The 20,779-nt window shown below is 42.0% G+C and overlaps 1 protein-coding gene across 1 annotated transcript; it reads right to left on the reverse strand.

Moving 5' to 3' along the window:
- Window positions 1-707: 707 nt before the first annotated feature.
- Window positions 708-5,969, reverse strand: LOC131696332 (uncharacterized). Its single transcript, XM_058984878.1, has one exon. It carries the CDS (start codon window positions 5,967-5,969, stop codon window positions 708-710), a length of 5,262 nt encoding a protein of 1,753 aa, XP_058840861.1.
- Window positions 5,970-20,779: the final 14,810 nt, after the last annotated feature.

The raw sequence follows: 20,779 nt of genomic DNA on the forward strand, positions 1-20,779 counted from the left end.
TTGTGTTGATGAATGTCACTCGAGCGATGTTTGTTGATGACAGCAGCAACATAAATTAAAATAGAAGACCCGGTAGAGGGTTTTTTAAACATTAGAATGTTGGACAGGTTCTTACCTGGTCCCAAAATTACGTGGGCCATTATTTTTTATATTTTAGTTGCTGGTGGCAGGAACAGGTAGGTATCGGCAGGTAAGTGGGTGAAATTCGAAGTGCGATGTTTGATGAATTGTCTGCTGCACATAAAGTCGGCCACAGCCGCAGGTTCAGACACTTGGCCAACCAGTATGAGGGCCTTAATAATTTTTGATTTTAGGTGCTGCTGGCTGGAACAGATAAGTAGCGACGATGATCGACATGTAAATGATGAATTTGAAGTGTTGTGTTGTTTAATCTGTACACCGGCACAGATGATGGATTTTTAGCTTCTGATGAAATCGGCAGTGAACAAAATTTGGAAGCTCGCCCATGGTCGGATGATGACAGTTCGTCAGCAGTATGAAATTGCAAACAGAAGACCCGGTAGAGGGTTTTTGTAAAGTTAAAGTGTTGGACAGGTGCTTACCTTGTCCCAACAATTTGTGGGCCCTAATTGTTTTAGATTTCAGGTACTGCTGGCTGGAACAGGTGAGTACTGACGAACCGATGCTGATGAGGGAGTGTATTGCTATGATGCTGATGTTTACATCGAAGAGGTAGGTGTTGAAAATCATGCTGTGGTGGGTGGTGATTGGTTTTCTGCTGCTGTTGAGACTGGCAGCAGACAAATTTTGGATACCGGTCGAGTATATCGGCCGTTGGGTGTTTGAAGAGTGACGACACGCGTTGTTCCGTCGTCACCGGGGTAAAGCTCGATGATTCTTCCAGTCGGCCAGCTCATCGGCGGGGAATTTTCGTCTTTGATGACTGCCAACTGGTCCTTTTTTATGTGCACAGGAGGATTGCACCATTTCGTACGGGATTGTAGCGTTGACAGATATTCCAAATGCCATCGTTTCCACAATTGCTGGTACATTTTTTGCGTCTGTTGCCACTGGCGAAGTCGGTTGAAGGGAATCTCGGTGTTATCGATGTCCGGGACAGCCTTCAGCGCAGCTCCAGTGAGAAAATGTCCTGGTGTAAGTGCTTCCAAGTCGGTAGATTCGTCGGACATTGGCACAAGCGGGCGGGAGTTGAGGCAGCACTCGATTTGTGCTAGCAGTGTTTCCATCGAGTCGTAGGCAAGCGTGTGTGTCCCAAGCACTCGGACGAAATGTTTCTGCGCTGATGCTATTGCGGCCTCCCAAAGGCCGCCAAAATGTGATGCTCTAGGGGGGTTGAAATGCCAACGGATTTCGTTATTGGCACACTCTCGAGCGACTGTTTTCTGGTGATGTTTGCTACGTACAAGTTGACGAAGTTCGTTAGCTGCTCCTACGAAATTGCGGCCGTTGTCACTGTAAATTTCGGCGCACAATCCGCGTCGGGAGACGAATCTGCGAAGCGCTTCAATAAATTTGGCAGTGCTCAGGTCACCCACTAGTTCAAGATGCACAGCTTTCGTTGCAAAGCACACGAAAACTGCCACGTAGGCTTTGATAGGTGCAGCTCTTCGATGGGGTGGTTTTAAAGAAATCGGTCCCCAATAGTCGACGCCGGTCGATGAGAATGGTCGAGATGCGGTGATTCGAGCGGCGGGTAGTTCAGCCATGAATTGCTCGAGCAGCTTGGGGCGAGCTCGAACGCAAATCACACACTTGTGAACTGTGCGTTTGGCCAGACTTCTGCCCCCGGTGATCCAGTACCGTAATCGAAGAAGGTTGAGCAGAAGCTGGGGTGCTGCGTGCAGATGCTTCTCGTGGTAGTAGCGAACGAGTATGATGGAGAAATGATGCGATGAAGGAAGAAGAATCTGATGTTTGCTGTCATACTGTTGATTTGCCTTTCCCAGCCTGCCGCCAATGCGAATCAGTTGATCGGAGCCTATGAAGGGATGAAACCAACGGATGCGAGATTTTGCGGATACAGTTTGTGCTTGTTGGAGGGCCTTGTACTCGTTGCTGAAGCTTTGCTGTTGGATGAGTCTGATGATCACCGCTTCTGCGTCCTTCTGCTCGTCGACTGTGAGATGTGCTGATTCCGCTCGTGCTGTAGAAGTTTTCCGACAGTTCTGAAGAAATCGTCGACAGTAAGCGGCTACTCGGACCATATGCTGGAAGTTGGAGAATGTTTCAACGAACTGGTCGACGAATGAGGGTTCAACGGCGGCGGAAGTTACTGCTGCTGGTACTTTTCGTGCTTCCATGAGGACTTCGGGAGGCTGATTAGCGTTCTGTTGTTGAATTGGCCAGTCGCGTTGGTCGCTCTGCAGCCATTGAGATCCTTGCCACCAAAGATCGTTTTGTAGAAGGGTTTCTGCGGGTATTCCTCTGGAAATGTGGTCTGCTGGGTTTTGCTGGCCTGCTACGTGGTTCCAAGAGCAGTTTTGCGTGGCGGTCTGAATCTTGGAGACTCGATTGGCCACGAACGTTGTCCAGGTCGACGGAGAAGAATTTAGCCAACTCAGCACGATGGTCGAGTCGACCCAAAAGAACGTTTCTGGAGCGATTTGAAGCGATGACGTCACCTTCTCGTAGAGTTCAGCAGACAGAAGGGCACCGCAGAGCTCGAGTCGCGGAATGCTTTGCTTTTTCAGGGGTGCTACCTTCGATTTTGCGGTCAGCAGGCAGATTTTAACTGCTCCAGAGGCGTCTGTAGAGCGGACGTAGACACACGAGCCGTATGCGTGTTCCGAAGCGTCGGAGAAGAAATGCAGCTGGACTGATACGGGATTAGAAAGAAGAATACAACGGTCGATGCGCAAATCGTTCAACCGATGGAGTTGCGATTGGTACTCGTGCCAGCGTTCCTTGATGGCTGATGGTAATTCGTTGTCCCAGCTCCAAATCTTGCCGTCGTCGTCCTTCAAGGTCCAAAGAGTCTGCATGAATATTTTTGCGGTTGTTACGACAGGTCCGACAAGTCCAAGCGGATCAAACAAACGAGCGATGTACGATAGTGCGATGCGTTTCGTTAGTGGTGCGTCTGTTGTCGATGTCGGAAGCTGAATTTTGTAGCGGAGCTGGTCGGTGGACGGTTCCCAGTGCAGTCCAAGCGTTTTTATGCACGGATCTCGGTCCAGGTCGACCGACCCTTGTACAGCACGATTTTCTGCTGGGACATCCTCCAGTACTGCTTCTTCATTGGATGCCCATTTGCGGAGTTCGAAACCGCCCTTGAGTAACAGCGCGTCGAGCTGCTTGCGTAAAGCGGTTGTTTCTGCTATGTTGCGTCCACCAGAAAACAGATCGTCGACGTAGAAATCCTTGCGTAGAACTTTAGCTGCTTCGGGGTACTCGTCGCGTTCGTCGTCGGCTAGTTTCTGGAGAACTCTCGTTGCAAGGTACGGTGCGCTGGCTGTGCCGTATGTTACGGTCTTTAGTTCAAAGGTTTCCATCGAAGTGTCGGGGGAAACTCGCCAAACAATTCGCTGCAGTGGAGTGTCCTGCTCGTCTACCAGGACTTGGCGGTACATCTGCTTGATATCGGCGATCAGCATGACTGGGTGTGTTCGGGCTCGCATTATAATTGATCGCAGGTCTTCTTGCACGGTTGGTCCAACCAGAAGCGCGTCGTTCAGCGATGGTCCGTTGGGGGTTTTGCACGACGCGTCAAAAACTACCCTCAGTTTGGTCGTCGTGCTATCTTCGCGCACTACACCGTGATGCGGAAGATGGTAGCATGGAGTCGGAGGATTTTCGTAGTCCGTTACGCGCTGCATGTGTCCTAGCGCGTGATATTCCTCGACAAAGACTCGATACTGTTGATGCAGGTTGGGATTGCGAACTAGACGACCTTCTAGCTGGTGAAAACGACGTAGAGCGGTACGACGGTTGTCGACGAGACTAGACAACACATCCTGCTTCAGTGGCAGTCGAACTATGTATCGACCTTCGGTGTTGCGGGTTACCGTGCGACGGAAGTGTTCCTCGCAGGCGGCTTCTTCGACGGAATAGCACGGAGAGGCGTTGTCTTCCTCGATGGACCAAAACCTTTCCATTAGACGGTGCACGTCGTTGACGGTGGCGACATTTGCGACGATTGGAGCAATCGGTTGACCATGAGAGGACCTTCCCGACACCACCCAGCCAAGAACGGAGTTCACGAGTACCGGAAGGTTATCGCCAAGCGGAATTCGACCAGAGACCTTGAACAAGTCGAAGAAAATTTCTGCTCCCAAGATGAGATCGATTGGGTTGGTGCTGCAGAATGACGGATCAGCTAGCTGTATACTCGGCGGAATCTCCCAGGCCGAAGTATCAACAGAAGTCGACGGCAGATCGATGGTAATTTTGGGAAGAACTAGAAATTCCAAGCTAGTCGAATACCTTCCTGTGCCAGAGCGAATTGTGGTTGACAATTTGTGCCTAGCATGCGTCGACGCTTGACCGATGCCAGCTATCGGAAGATGGACCTTCTTCCGTTGCGCGTTGATTCGCTGGGAGAATGATTCGGTAACGAAACAGCATTCGCTACCGGAATCTAGCAACGCACGTGCTGTGTGCTCGCTTCCACTGTCGTCGACAACGATGACTACAGCAGTAGCAAGTAGAATTGCCTTCCGTCCTTGACTAACGGAAGCGAAGCTGGCAGGCTCGATGGTGGCAGACACAGATGCAGTGGGTGGATTGCTGGTAGATGCAGCAGGCGTAGACCTTTCATCTGTGTAGTTGGTTGTCTTCTGACCTGAGCTGGTTGGTTGTTGACTGGAACAAAGCTGAGTATGATGCTTGCCCCGACACTTGCGGCAGGTACTCGTTGACGAACAGTCCTTAGCTTGATGACCCCTCCGCAAGCAGTTCCGACAGAGATGATTGCGACGAACTTCCTTCTCCTTATCCTCCGAACTCATCTTGGAAAACGTCGCGCATTGGTAGAGTGGATGATGGTTGTTGCAGACGATGCACTTCCTTGCGTTGAACTGTGCTGCATTGTTACTTGCGACTGGTCGTTGAGAAGGCTTCTTTACTTGGCCGGCAATGGGGACATCTACCGTAGTACTCTGAATGTTCTGCAGCACGGTGACCTTACGTTGGATGAATGCGGTCAGGTCCTTGAACGAGATGGCATCCTTCGTCGTTGTAAATTCCTCCCAGCTCCTTCTCGTCGTCGGGTCAAGGCGAATACTCAGCATCCGAACTAGCAAAATGTCCCAGAACTGGACTTTCTCCCCTAACTGTTGTAGCACCTTTACGTTAGCCTCAAATTTCTCCACCAGCGAATGTAATTCTGAAGCAGACTCTCTTTTGAGCGAAGGGAACTCAAATAACGCATCAACGTATGACTGTTTCAGTCGCGCAGGGTTTTGAAAATGCTCGACAAGTAGATTCCATGCAACCACATAATTGTTTGCGCTGAGTGGAATGGTTTGTATCAGCTTCAATGCATCGCCCGACAGTGACGAACGCAAATAATAGAACTTTTGAATATTGGAAAGTTCTACCGACGAGTGGACCAGCGAAACAAACAAATCATGAAAGTTCAACCAGCCGTCTAGATTCCCACTAAAGACGGGAAGTTTTACGTCGGGCAAACGCACCTGCGATGACGACGGAGGGCTACGATTGGTTGAGGGAGAACTCGATACGCAAAGTGAATTATTTTTATTCTTGGCGAGCAAAAATCCTTTGGAACGATAGTATGCCGACTCATACTCCGTGCGTTGCTTTAGCTGTTCGTCCAAATTCGCCTCGTCGAGCGACTCCAGTTCCGCCTGAACCGAATTGAGGTCCGCCCAGAGCTTGATGATGCTCTCCAGGCGCACAGGTACTTCGTTCGCACAGCAGTCGTCGTCGTCGTCGTAGTTATCGACAAACTGCTTGATCGCGTTGAATGACGACAGCAGGCTCCTTTGTCGTAGCTTCAATCCTTTGATGCGACGATCGGTGGACATCGTGATGGCGAAATGGATCTGCAAAGCAAAGACCGCGTAGCCCAAACGGGGAGAGTAAACGTTTTTGGAATCCTAATTACCTGGTGGGTAAACTGTGCAGCAGCCGGCCAGAGCAGCTTACAAGCCAAATTCCGCAAACTGTCGATCCTCGAACGGCAACGAAGATGCCTTTTGTTTGCAGCAGATGAACCAATACAGCAACTGGGTCTGTAAAACAGAAGACCGCGCAGCTCAAACGATAAAAGTACGAGTGTTGAAACCCTAATTACCTGATAAAGGCAATTAGAATGCCTTGTATTTGTAGAATAGCAGCAGTTTTCTTCAGTAGCAGCAGATCAATTGTCCTCTGGTGGCGTCCTTTATACAACAAAGGTAGCAAGAACGACGAACTGGCTGCGATGGCGATCAGCAAGCGTCGAGAATGGCGGATGGAACGGCGTCCAGCGAGTGTCACGATGGCGGACAAGCGGAGTTCGACGCTTATCCGGCTCGAAGGACCAAATGTCGATAGGCACAGGAAACTACGCAAGAGTGAGGACGACTTACAGGTGCTTTTCCGATTCAGCGTCGTGGGACGGTGGCGGGTGAGTCCAATTATATTCTTCTCCTTTCAGGTGTGTATGAACTTCGGACCAACAATGATGACCGGCGCAGCCACTGAGGTAAGTAATGCACTATGCACTCACTAACACACGTTTATTGCTTAATGTTTAACTAAATACTATTATTTCACTACTATCATTATTATAATTCAACTAATTTTAATTGTTTAATTTATCGTTGTGAATCCGCGCACTCGCCGTACACTATACTCGCTGAGATGTTGTTGCCGGTTTGACGTTTTCCGAACAGCTGATGACTAAGAGGCGCGACCACGGACGGCGCCCCTTTTTATATGCCTTCACCGGGAGCCAGTTGCAGATGATGGCTACCACGGTTTTGGGCATCGATGAAACTCGATGAACGAGGGAGCCATTCGTGATCCGCATGCGCCTCTGATATATAGGTGGCGCGCTTTTACAATTTTTCGTTGTGCACGAACAGTTAGCATATGCCATTTGAATTTCTGTTGAGAGCAACGCAAGGCAATCGTTCGTCCCTTTGCCTTTGCGGAAGCCAAATTGTGTATCTGACAGTAAGCCATTTGTTTCGACCCAATTGTCGAGCCGAAACAGGATCATTTTCTCGAACAACTTCCGGATACAGGACAGCATTGCAATCGGACGATACGAATTGTGGTCGGAGGCTGGTTTTCCTGGTTTTGGATGGCGATGACCCTCACCTGTCTCCAGTCATGTGGGACAATGTTACCCTCAAGAAACCTATTAAATAAATTCAACAAGCGTCTTTTGGCAGAGTCTGGCAGATTCTTCAATAAGTTGAATTTAATTCTATCTGGCCCCGGGGCTTTATTGTTACATGATAAGAGAGCAAGTGAGAACTCCACCATCGTAAACGGTGTTTCGTTCGCGGTATTGTAAGGCGACGCGGCGCGGTAGATTTTCTGTGCCGGGGTGGAATCCGGACAAACCTTCTTGGCGAAATCGAATATCCAACGGTTTGAATATTCCACGCTCTCGTTAGTACTGTTTCGGTTTCGCATACGTCGGGCCGTGCCCCAAAGAGTGCTCATCGATGTTTCTCTTGTTAACCCGTCGACAAACCGGCGCCAGTAACTGCGTTTCTTAGCTTTCATTAAATTTTTCATTCGCTTTTCTAATATCGCGTACACTCGATAACTAGCAACTAACCCGTCGTTCCGGAAGGTTTTATACGCGGCAGCTTTCTCCGCGTACACGTTTGAGCACTCTTTGTCCCACCACGGGTTGGGAGAACGTTTTTGGGTGTTCACTTCGGGTACTCGTTTCGTCTGAGTTTGAATCGCGCTATCGAGAATCGAGTTGGACAAAAACTTATATTCTTCCTCCGGGGGAAGTACCTGTGTTGAATCGATAGTTTTGGATATCGCAGCAGCGTAGCTCTTCCAATCAATGTTTCGTGTGAGGTCATAGGGAACATTGATTGGTGCCGATGGTCTTGAACCAGTGGTGATTGCAATTACAATTGGTAAGTGGTCACTACCGTGGGGATCAGATATTACCTTCCACTTGCAATCTAACCGTAGTGATGTCGAGCATAAAGATATGTCCAGTGCACTTGCTTGCGCAGGTGGTCTAGGGATCCGTGTCATTTCCCCTGTGTTCAGAATTGTCATATTGAAGTTGTCACAAAGGTCTAGAATTGTCGAAGATCGATTATCGTCGTATAGACAGCCCCACCCCGTACCGTGAGAGTTAAAGTCTCCAAGAAGCAGGAGGGGCGAGGGAAGGTGTTCAATCACGTTGGAGAATCTTCGATATCCCATCATGGCCCTAGGAGGAATGTAAATAGAAGCAATGCAAAGATCTTTGCCTTTGATTGTTGTTTGACAAGCGACAACTTCAATGCCTGGCGTCGAAGGGAGGTTGATTCGATTGAAGGAGTAGCACTTTTTGATCCCTAAAAGTACCCCCCCATATGAGTCTTCTCGATCCAAGCGGATAATGTTAAAATCGTGGAAGTTGAGGTTTATATTAGAAGTTAGCCATGTTTCACATAGGGAAAATGCATCACAATGATTGTAATTTAGCAAGTGTTTTAATGAATCAATTTTGGGGATAATACTTCTGCAGTTCCACTGTAAAACAGTGATCAGATCCCTGATTCCGTCTAATAAGTTAGCCATCGAAGGATACGATCGCTGTAAGGAGGGGCCATTGTTCAGTCAACTGTTTTAAAAATGTTCTTACTGTTGGTAGAATAGCAACCAGCAAGCTTTTCATAGGATCGGTAATGTTGAAAGCTGTGAATATCCAGTCCACAATGTCAGAAAATTTAAGGAATCCCGTTTTAGGTTGAGTTTCTGACTGTAAAATTGGAGCACTTGGGATTTTTGGTGCCCCGGGGAGTGCTGGGAACTCCTGGTTGTATCTCAATTTCCCAAAACCAGGAGGTATTATCTTCGGATTTGTACCAGCACTTCCAGTTGATGAATTATTTTTATTTTGTACCCTTGTTTGGGACAACCTAGGACCCTTACGAGGAAGTTCAGGTGAGTTTTGATTAGGTCTTTTCCTAGAGTTTCAAAGCGGAGCCAAAGAATGCCCCTCGCAAGGGTCGTTAGAGGCGTTATCGTCAGTTGGCAAGAGAGCGAATGGGTTTTCGGAGATAAGTGGAACAGCTCTTTTAAGCATTTCTGCGTAAGAGCGTCTGGAGCGATCTTTGGCGGATCGCTTCAGTTTATCCGCGCGAATTTTGTACGTTGGGCATGTCAAAAGTGCATGCGGATTCTCCCCACAGTAAACACACTTCTCAGCGGGGCTACTGCAAGTATCATCCGCATGGCGTTCCCCACATTTACCGCACCGTTGCTTGTTGCTACAGTAGGTGGCCGTGTGACCTAGCTGCTTCATGACCCGCGGTACAAACAGGCGTACAGGTAGACGAACTCCTCCCACTTCAACGTAGCTCGGAAGTGCAGATCCGGCGAAGGTTACGCGAAACGAGTCTGGTGGATAGTAATTACCATCTTCGATGGACTTTGAGTGCAATTGCTTGCACTCCAAAATCTTAACTGATTGAAGGTTAGGGTCCTTAAAGCGGCCAGCCCCATCATTCATCAGATCATCGACAGTTAGACCCGCATCACTTACCACACCGTCGATCTCCACATCACGAGAAGGGATGTAGACGCGATACTCCAGCGTAAAGAGGCTATTGCTAACGACATCATTGGCCTGTTTCAAGTCAGTAACGACTACGCGCAGTTTATCTGACTGAACCTTTTTAATCTCGGTTACGGCCGAGTAACGTTTTGTCAGCTCCCGTGCAACAGTTATGCTGTTTAACGGTTTATTTTTGGGCCGGAAGTATACCACCCAAGGACCAGCGGATCCATCCTGGTAAACCTTGACTCGGGGGGGCTGTGAGACATTGGGGGAAAGTGGGGGAAGTGGATCGACCATAACATTATCTGTCTCAGTATCAGATATACGTTCTTCTTCTTCATAATATTCCTCTTCGGAGGGTGATCCTTCTGTTTGTTCCATTTTGTTGCGGGAGCAACACGCTCGACCGCACTGTTTAACTTAAATCAAAATAAAAAATCAAAAGCAATAAAAAGAAAAAAATCGATAAGAAAAGTAAAAAACGAAACACTTCACCAGTTGGTTCCTGACGAGCTGGTAGGTGAATTGATCCTTCGTTTGTTTTATCCGTCACCCGCGTGACCTTCACACAGTAGAGCTGATATAGCTCGTCTAAACAAAGCCGTCTTTCAGGCAAGAAAAATGTTTAGTAACGCACTTCACTGCACTACTTTAACTGATATCGCAGGTAACAATTATCACTCGCGGGACTGTTTATTAGTAATGCTTTACTGCAGCCTCTGCCACAGCAAGCACCTTCGTACCACCGAAAAAACTAAACCACACCGGAGAGAACAAAAAGCACTTGTTTCCCGGTACAAAGTTGGGTTACGAATGAATAGTTAGTAATGAATACGAATGAGAACATCAATAAACTATCCGATTTCATTATCGTCAATTCGGTTCTTGCAGATTAGATTTTAACGTACTTTAGTGAACTATAACTTTTTTTTACTACAAATTTTATATTAGATGATTGAATCTATCGACATTCTTACTATGACTTTCAGCTATCAACTCGGTATCGGTTGTTGGTTTTAATCGACGATTTTATTGTGTGTTTAGACTAGCCTCAATTCGGTTGATTTCTTAGCTGTATTTTCGATTTAGGTATAACACTTATCTTTAGAAAAAGTTATTATTTTGCTATTATTCGATTCAATTCGTCGAGACCGCAAAATGTCTGTAGATGCATGTGTGTGTCAAATAAAGCCGCTCAATTTTCTCAGAGACGGCTGAACCGATTTTCACAAACTTAACCCATTATTGCTCAACCTACTATATATAGTAGGTGCTAAGAATAACTCCTATTACTTAAGGAATAACACAGAACAGGCATTATCAATGAGTTAATATTGTTCATATACTCTTACAGAATACGTTTAGAGAAGTTAGAGTGGTTAACCGGTGTTTATGTTTTGTTTTTATTCAATTTTCCCTTAAGGGGTTACACATTTTTGTCATGATGAATTTTTGTAAATTAGATATTCTCAAACTACATACGCTGAGGAATTTTTTTTCAAAATTTCATTAAGATCGGAATACCAAAACTTGAGTTACACCGATTCATAGACCGCTACCCATTGACCACTCGTAGGCGGTGCGTAGTGTTTGATACGCTAGACCGTTGACTCGCTGCAGCGGCAGTGACACTCGATTATCTCGGAATTGTATTTTGTTGAAAAGTTCATTCGCGGCGACCACGATATCTCAGGAATTAATTAATCGATCAATTTGAAATTTTCCCTGGTTGTTCCTTATTATATCAGCTACTCTTAGTAGGAAATTAATTTCACTGGAATGACCACATCATTTTTTCCAATCGGAAAACTCAATTTGTGCTGCGTGTGAAAAATAAGTTGGGCAATAATGGGTTAATTCAAATGAACGGTTCTAACGCTCCCACTAGCTGCTATTGTATTTTTTATTGATCCTACTTCCGGTTCCGGAATTACGTGTCATAGCAAAATGTAAACTTGCACAATAAAGCTGTCCAAATGATGCAATACATATTGAATCGGATTTAACATTACTTGGCCTAGATCACTAAAAACCAATCAAAGTAACTTTGGCCATATTGGCCACCTCTTAGGGGGGTGGAGATAGCGCAGTTGGTAAATTGATTGCCTTGTACGTAGCTCACCTGGGTTCAATTCGGAAACCCACACATAAAGTTAGAGATTTTTCTAAAGAGATTTCTTTAACCCGACAAAGAAGCGAGTTTTTTCACATTTTGAATACATTAAAACAAGAAGGTTACAGTGCTGGAATATTTTTTATGTCGAATCGAAGAGGAAAAATCTATCTCAAAACTAGGAATACAATCCGATATAAAAGAGTGGGAACAATAGTTTTACCTTTCTCATAGAGAAAGGTTATGAAATTGCTACAAAAACCGACTTTCTAACCAAGGCCTGGAGGGCCGAGTCTCATATACCATTCGGTTTACTACGTCGAGGTCGGAAAATGTCTGTGCGTGTGTATGTATGTATGTAGGTATGTTTGTGTGTATGTGAACAAAATATCCACATCGGTTTTTCTGGGATGGCTGAAACGATTTTTCCAAACTAAGATTCAAATGAAAGGTATAATATTCCCATCGGCAGCTATTGAGTTTCATTTTGATCCGACGTCTGTTTCCGAAGTTACTAGTTGAAGAGTACGGATACATAGAAAATCTGTAAATAATTTGTCGACATCGGTTTCTCGGAATTTTCTAAACCGATTTTCGCAAACTTGATTTTAAGGTGATTTTTTGAGTCTAATCGCTTCAATTCGTAGTTCTAGGTCACTAACTGCTATTCAACGTCTGTTTTGCCACATTTACCACCAAATAGATGGTTCTGGAAGTCCCAGGAAAAGTGACCATGTTTCAAAATTAACAGTCGACTTATCGGAGATGATTGTCCGATAATCACAAACTTAATTTTAAATCAAAGGCATCCCCATAGGTTGCTATAACGTTTCGTTTGGATTGCATATATGGTTCCGGAAATATAAACTGAATTGTTCGGCCATACATGCAATTCCAATGTCAGCCGGAATCTGAAATTTTTCCAAAGGGGAGAGCACATGAAATTTAAAAAAAAATTACTGAATTTTGCAACTTTTTTACCTTTCCAATATATAAAGGTTTTGCTGTTGCTACAAAAACCATCCGGGTCGCATATACTTTTCGAATCGGAAAATGTCTGTGTGTATGCATATGTGTGTATGTGCGGACATTTATATCGGTTTCATTATTCCCATTGGCTGTTATTGAATTTCAATTTGATCCTACCTCATGTAACGGGTTTCTTTCAAAGCGGCGTATCTAGAGATTGACTTTAATTATATTGATATTAGAAGTGCATGTTATGTAAAAATATCTGAGGAATACGATGAAATTAGAATTTTCAAAATTAAAATATACGTATAGCGAGTAAAATAAACTATTAATTTTTACCTGAAAAAATAGCATGGTTGGCAGCACCGCTGCTAAAAATAATATTTTTTCTAGACTCCATGAACATCTTACGGTTGTATAGTAAATAGAACCGGAGATATAATCAAAAGAAAATCGAGAGTTTTAGCAATTTGTCAAAACGGAGGTAGCTCCCCTGGACCGAGGGATGATTTAATTAACACAAAAAATTCGATTTCTATATATTGGCCCTAGATGAATAATTTCTCCGAAATTGGTTCAAATTTGTAAAGGTCGACTTCAAGTTTCAATCCTTTTATGATCACTTCGCGCGAAATAGCCCATATATATATATATATATATATATATATATATATATATATATATATATATATATATATATATATATATATATATATATATATATATATATATATATATATATATATATATATATATATATATATATATATATATATATATATATATATATATATATATATATATATATATATATATATATATATATATATATATATATATATATATATATATATATATATATATATATATATATATATATATATATATATATATATATATATATATATATATATATATATATATATATATATATATATTATTTTGAACCGGTAATTCAGATTTTAGCAAGAGATATTATTGGATTAGGCAAACGAATCTAGAAAATACATTTAAATTGTCGATATCGTGATAGCCCTCGTCACAAGCGCACAGACTACTCTCTGCAAGCCCCATACGTCGCACATGCTCATCGAACGTGTAGTGGTTGAACATAAGCCGGGACATTACACGAAAGAAGTCTCGACCCACATTACTATTTATTACTACAAGTAATAAAGGTTTATGAAAACAGGTAATTTGGTATCCATATCCATATACCGGTAGTATTTGATTTATCTCGAATTATGATCACTTCGCTCCAAGCTTCAGAAGCTGATAGGAGTAAACATTTAGAACAAATGCATATTTCGTGGCTATAAATGACCTAGAACTAATAAACTGAGAATGTTGATCATTGTTGTCTGGAAAGAAGTAGCATGGGTCGATTGAAATTAAGTATAATTGAAAACACATGGAACGCGTTCTAGACGGACTCCTTCAGCAATTTTACTTTCAATTGACTGATCATTTTATTAAGAAGCGTAAATGTGTTCTAGACATGAGAAGCGAGTCGACCGCAAAATATGACCTTCATCGATTCAACCGATATTTTGCAGTTGTGTTCGGTTTATGAATCTCCATGATTTTCTCTGTCAATTGCATTTTGATACAAGCGCAATTTTTCAATAGGGCGTGGACGTTTCTAGGTGCATTAATTTCAACAACAAAAAATTCGACTACTGTATTTTATACAGCAAAGCTATCTGAGAACGAGTTACATGGAATGAATACTTCTATACGAAAAAAATACACGAAAAAATGTTCTAAGTTTTCACTAAATCAAAAATTTATGTTAAAAATTTAAATTGCAAAAACTTCCCATTTTTTTATTTTTTATATTTTGCTAACCAAAATCTAAAGAGTAAAGAAACATTTTGAATGCTATTGCATGATGGAGAACTTATCGCTAAAAAAGTTTTTCTAACAATGACTTTATACATGTTTTTTTAATTTCAACTAAGTGACATACAAAACTGTAATTTTTTTCAGAATACAATTCTAAGTATCATTTTAAATCAAAATACAAAATTCCTTTAAAATGCGATAGTTGTCGAGATATTTGGAATTTTGCTCCAACATAAACAATTAATTCGTGTAATTATGCCTTTTTTAAAGTTATTCGCGTTACCTCATTATAAAATGACAATAAGCTAATGTTTATCGTTTCAAAATTTCAATAAAGTTTTCAATAAAAAAAAGTTTTCTTTGCAACTTTTCACATATTTTTATCATTCATACTATTTGCAGTCAAAAATACAATTTTCTTTCTGAATTTGATTGTATACGTCATTTTAAATCAAAATGCTAATAACAAACATTTTTTGAAATGTGGTAGTTCTCGGGATATTTAATTTTTTTTAACAACACAATTGTTTTATTTATTTTGGACCTTTTCATAAGTAATTCGCGTTTCTATATTTACAACAATAAATTTTAAAAAAGATGCATTATATTTCCTGTAACTTTCCCATTGATGTCAAGGCGATATTGTAAACCATTTGAAAGTTATTCGAAAACAATCAATATATTTTTCAACCATAAACTATATAGTTGAATAATATTTTGGTTGTTTTCCTATAGCTTGCAAATGGTTTACAAAATCGTTGTGATGTCAAAGATGTTATGTTGATGTGATGTTACAGGGAATTTTTAGGCCTTTTGAAAACCCAATTGTTGTTGATATAAAAAAGCGAATAACTTATGAAAAGGTCGTAAGGAAATCAATTAATTGTTTTGTTTAAACCAAATTTAAAGTATTTCGAGAACTATTACATTTCAGAAAAAAAAATTATGGGTATTTTGATTTTAAATGGCGTTTAAAATTATATTCAAAAAGAAAATTGTATTGTTGACTGCAAACAGTATCAATTATAAAAATATGTCGAAAGTTGTGGTTAGGAAATTTTTTTATTGAAATCTTCTCCATGAATACACAAAAATTTTTTTTACTCTTTTAAAGCGATAAAAATTAGATTATTAACATTTTATTATGAGGTAACACGAATAATTTAAAAAAAATCTGTTTTAATCCACCTAGTGGTGCGATTGATCCTATCTCATTTATCCAAACTATGATTCATTAGCTGGTTTTGCTTAAATAAATTTGTGGAAATGTGTATAACATTCTTATTCTACTTAGAAGGAATTCCATGACTACCATGAAAGTAGACGCTGACTCACATTAAAGAAAAAAGTATAATATTTAAGTAGCTTAATTAGCATGAGTTCAATGTTATCTTCGTGTGATTATATTTTGAAATGTTGATGAAATATGTTTGGAAGTGAAAGAAGGTTCAGTCATCACAGAAGAACCGATGTGCATTCAATTGTGCAATATGCCCGGAATCCGAAACTTCCGGAATCGTCGACAGTGGATAATATAATCCAAGAGTTTTTAATTGGCAATCAGTAATCTAGACGTGCGAATCGAAGTAATTTGGTGACCATTTCAATAGTTTTTAGCCTCTGAGGTACTACGATTGTACCTTGACGGCGCCGGTGGTTGAGTGGTAAACGTGACCGCCACTCATATCAGTTGGCCTGGGTTCAATTCCAGCCCTTCCTTCGGAAGGGAAGTAAAGTCGTTGGTCCATGAAATTGGTGGAGTCTAGTCCATGTAGTGGAATCACTTCTCTAACGTCGGTAAAGAAGAAGTAGATCCAACTTCTATACTCTTACTAAAAAAGATGGGTGAGTAATGTCTAGGAAATAACCGGAGTGTCGTGACTACTCGTTTGACTTGTAATTCAAATCGAATGATACTCAATGAAATAAGTGGGAATGTTTCAAGTTATTCTTTATAATTATTATGGTGGTTCTGAAAAGAACCTTTGTTGTTGGCGATAGGAGATGCGCTGGATTCTAAGCTCGTTGAGACATTCATTAATGAAATGAACAAATTTCATATTTTCTTGCTTTGAAATATCAATGTTAAAATCTCTCGAAACAACCATCGGAATCTTTTTCCTAGCGTACAGAAATGAACACGCTTAGCGAAAAACTAGGGGCGGGTAATGTCCGGGACATAACCGCGATGATCATATTCTTAAAAGTCTGTTTGTATCTCTTTCAAATGGCTAAATTTTACGCATTAAGTTCGATTCACCGGGCTCAGCGAAATTTTCCTGGAAATCTCGTTCGTTAGTATATTCAGTAAAACAATTTTATTACCGAGTTCTCCGCATTGAATACAGGTCAATAATTTCATATAATGATTTCAACAAGCAGACAATGTACATGTATGACAGGTGGGAGTGTTCTGAAGTGGTTTTAGTGGAGGTAACAACATAAAATCATGTATTGGACATTTTACAATGATTCTCCTTAACCCTGCAAAACAACGGGGTTGGCAGCAGAGGGTTAAGTTGTTTGGAAGAGATGACAGTTAATATATGATAACTAAAAATATAAAATTGTTCTATAAATTGCAAAGTTATTGCAGCGTTGACCTGAAAATTTGTCATTTCATTCATATAGGACCAATCATTGAAATTATGTCAATTTATGCTTTGCAAGATTTGAAATAACTTCGAAGTGTGGTCACGACACCCTTGTTATGTCATATACATTACCAACTCATCTTTTTATCATTCGTTTTGGTGTAGATTTCGCTTAGTGGCAGAATTGCGACATTCGCTGATTTTCTTGGAAGGATTTGCAAAAACCTGCGGGTTTGTAGATTAGAAAAACATTTTCTTATGATTCACTGGAAAAAGTACAGAATTAACAAGCGCAAACTTAGTACTAGTCAATAAAAGAAACTTTCTAATTAAATTCTTTTTCCATTTTGCATTCGTCCTAATAAGGACGGTTTGTAGATAACTATGTTGATACAAGACGAGAATCTTTTGAAACAATTCAAACCTTGCCGACGATTGTTTTTACTGCGTACATACATCTTTCCCCTTTCGCAGCTCACTCCGAATGAGCACGCTTCTCATCAAGGCGTTCCTATTTATTGACTTTACAATGCATTGTAAACCAGGCGATCACTGTTTGCAATATTCCGGTCGTCTGTAGAGCTGATAGTTTTTTTTTTTGATTTTTTAGTGTTTTACACTCGCGATTATTTTTATTCTCGTTTTATCTGTATATCGTTTTATTCGGTAGTACGTGTGCATTGAAATTTCGTGACTTCAAGCACGATTATATCTGCCGGTGTGATTCGTGAAAGTGATTGTTTTTGGTTGTGATTTTTGTTTTCACTTGACATTATCACTGCACAGACGTTACCCTCAATTTTTTTGCCAAAAGCGACATCTGCTGGTGGGTAGTTGAGTTGCCGTACGTTGCGTGCAAGTTCGCTTCCATTGACGCACGTTACCCGTTAGCGTTTTCCTGCGCATATTGCATACCCGCTAGGCGTTATTGCTACATCAACAGCATGGCTTGTAAGAACTGCTCCAAAGTGGTTAATGATTCTGATCGAATCACATGTCGTGGATACTGCGGAAATTCGTTCCACATGATACGCGTCAAGATGGATTATGATGTTCGTGACGTCCTGGGAACTCACCCACGGAATCTATTCTGGATGTGCGACGGCTGTGCTGACTTATTCTCGAATGATAATTTCCGTAGAATGGCTTCGCGTTGTTGCGACATAGTGCCTGACGACAATTCTCTGAAGTCTATAAAGAACGACATAGCTGATTTGAAAGATGTCGCCAAAGCTCTCTCGGTTAAAGTTGACTCAAAACCGCTATCCCCAACTATAACGCCTTGGAAACCTATTGCTGAATATAATCCAATTTCAAACACGCCTAAGCGCAAACGCGAAGATGATTCGCTCAAAACAAAAATTCCTAATATTCGTGGATCCAAAGCTGCTTTTGAGACAATAAAAACAATTTCACCACCTGAGGAGCTGTTATGGGTTTACTTGTCAGCATTCGATCCCAGCACGACCGATGATGAAGTTTCTACCCTTGTGAAAGATTGTCTGGGGGAGAATCTGCAACCGAGAATAGTTCGTCTAGTTCCCAAGGACAAGTATCTCTTATCTTTGAGCTTCATTACTTTCAAAGTTGGCGTTAGCAAATCATACAGGGATAAGGCTCTGTCCAAAGACTCTTGGCCGGAGAACATCTACTTTCGTGAATTGGTGACCAATTCAAAAATCCAACGACCTATCATCAAGATTGCGGCGGAGAAGAATCCATCTGGTGGTGGACAGTAGCGCCAAGCTGTTCCGGATAAACTCATCTGTCCAACTTCTTGTATCCCGGCGAGCGATTTAGGTTTACCTGGCGAATCGGCGACTTCTTCTGTATCAGGTAAAGCCAAGAAGGTATATGTCCTTCCGAAGCAATACAAGATGCTGCACGCCCTCAATGTAAATTTCACTTACAGTCTGCTGATGAACACAACTCTACCGCCGCTGTGAATCTTCAATGTCAAAAACAAAATTTGGATCCCATCGTAACGAGCACGTCTCCTCATAGCACATTCGGCTCTACAACGATCACAGAAGGACTAAGCACTCTATGCTATGCTGGTATGACTCATCGCACCCTAGGACGTACTGCAGCTAGCACTATGGAAGCCCTTGATCCCCCTGCCACAGTCGAGCCATTGCAGCCAGCGTTCACCAGTCGTCCCGGTCCTGTGTGCAGGAGTGGTGAAGGGGTCTTCCAAATCGATACCAACGGCAATCAATCGCGGCATTCAAACCTACAAATATATTACCAGAATGCCGGTGGTATGAATTCAGTAATCGAAGATTATTTGGTAGCAAGTTCGGATGAATGCTTCGACATAATCGCCCTCACAGAGATGCAGCTCACACCGAATGAGTACGCTTTGCAGCCTTCGATGTTTTGGTGGCATTTTTAGTGGCAGTTACTACCGTCTTTTCAGTGACTGCGTTTCTTAGCCTTTGGCTTGTTGGCCTTCTCACCGCCACCACCTCCACCAACGTCTTCTCTCCGGTGGTAGCCGATTTGATTGGTCGTCCGATGCAGCTTCTCACGACCACGCACGTCTGTTATGCACTGCGTCTTACACACGTCTGGCTTTGAGAAAAGCTGCGACACCCCTATTTATAGTTTTTATCATTTATGTTGATTCTCATTTAAAGTAGTTTTTGAACTATTTAAACAAATTCTGTATAGCAAACAACGTATCGGTAGCAAGCGTTGAACGTTTTCCTTCCGAGTTATGAAACAAGATTGACAATCCGTTTAGTAGAAGAAAAGTTATTAAGGTTCAAAATGTACGTAACGCTTTCGCTAATATGCACTACTATCGCTTTCTCGCTTGTTCTCGTGGCGTGCATGAGCCTTTCCTTTTCGTCCGGCTTCTATTGGCACAACCAAAACTAATATGCCGGCTTTCCCCCACCAACTGCTCTCGTCAAGCAACCCAATACGAATAATCATAGGAACAAACATGTAGTGGAGCTATATATAAACTTTTCATTATTTTATTGTTCATTTGCTGCACCATATCGACGGCTCTGTGCGGGATGGGCTGAAAATTTTCACTTTTCCGAGTCGTTTTCGAAAGATTTTTCAAAACACTATTTTTCCGTTGATAATGAATGTCCTACATGTTCCAAAATTTAATACAACATTGGTACAAATATTTTCGGCAAAATGCCGAAGAAATTGATTAAATCCATTCAGTACAACAAAAGATATAAGCGTTCAAAATCTTACATCATTTTTCTTCCGAAATTTTAAAAAAGGGGCCCCTATATTGAAAGGTAAGTCGTTAGTCACGACAAAAAATATCCTCCTCCCGTGATACTTGTGGAGTGCGCAGTAGTATATACGATTCTAGCAAAAGTAAGTATCGGAATAACAATTCTTTCCCTTTCCTTCCGCAATCTACGTTCGGGCCTGGCTTGCGCCGGTATTGATCAAAAACACGTTAGGATTACCAGGAGTTGCACATTGAAAGATGTTTCGCTACTCCCAAGCATAATTATCTACTCAGTCACTGTGCAACTTCAGCTAGTCCCGATCGATAACGGAATAGCAGCCAGGGGTGGTCGCACAAGTTCAAGCTCAAGCTCT

The sequence above is a fragment of the Topomyia yanbarensis genome, chromosome 1, assembly GCF_030247195.1.
Source record: "Topomyia yanbarensis strain Yona2022 chromosome 1, ASM3024719v1, whole genome shotgun sequence".
Taxonomy (NCBI): domain Eukaryota; kingdom Metazoa; phylum Arthropoda; class Insecta; order Diptera; family Culicidae; genus Topomyia; species Topomyia yanbarensis.

What these genes read in the sequence shown, in the direction of transcription:
- LOC131696332 (XM_058984878.1), bottom strand. Translation starts at nt 5,969, where the DNA reads ATGTCCACCGATCGTCGCATCAAAGGATTGAAGCTACGACAAAGGAGC.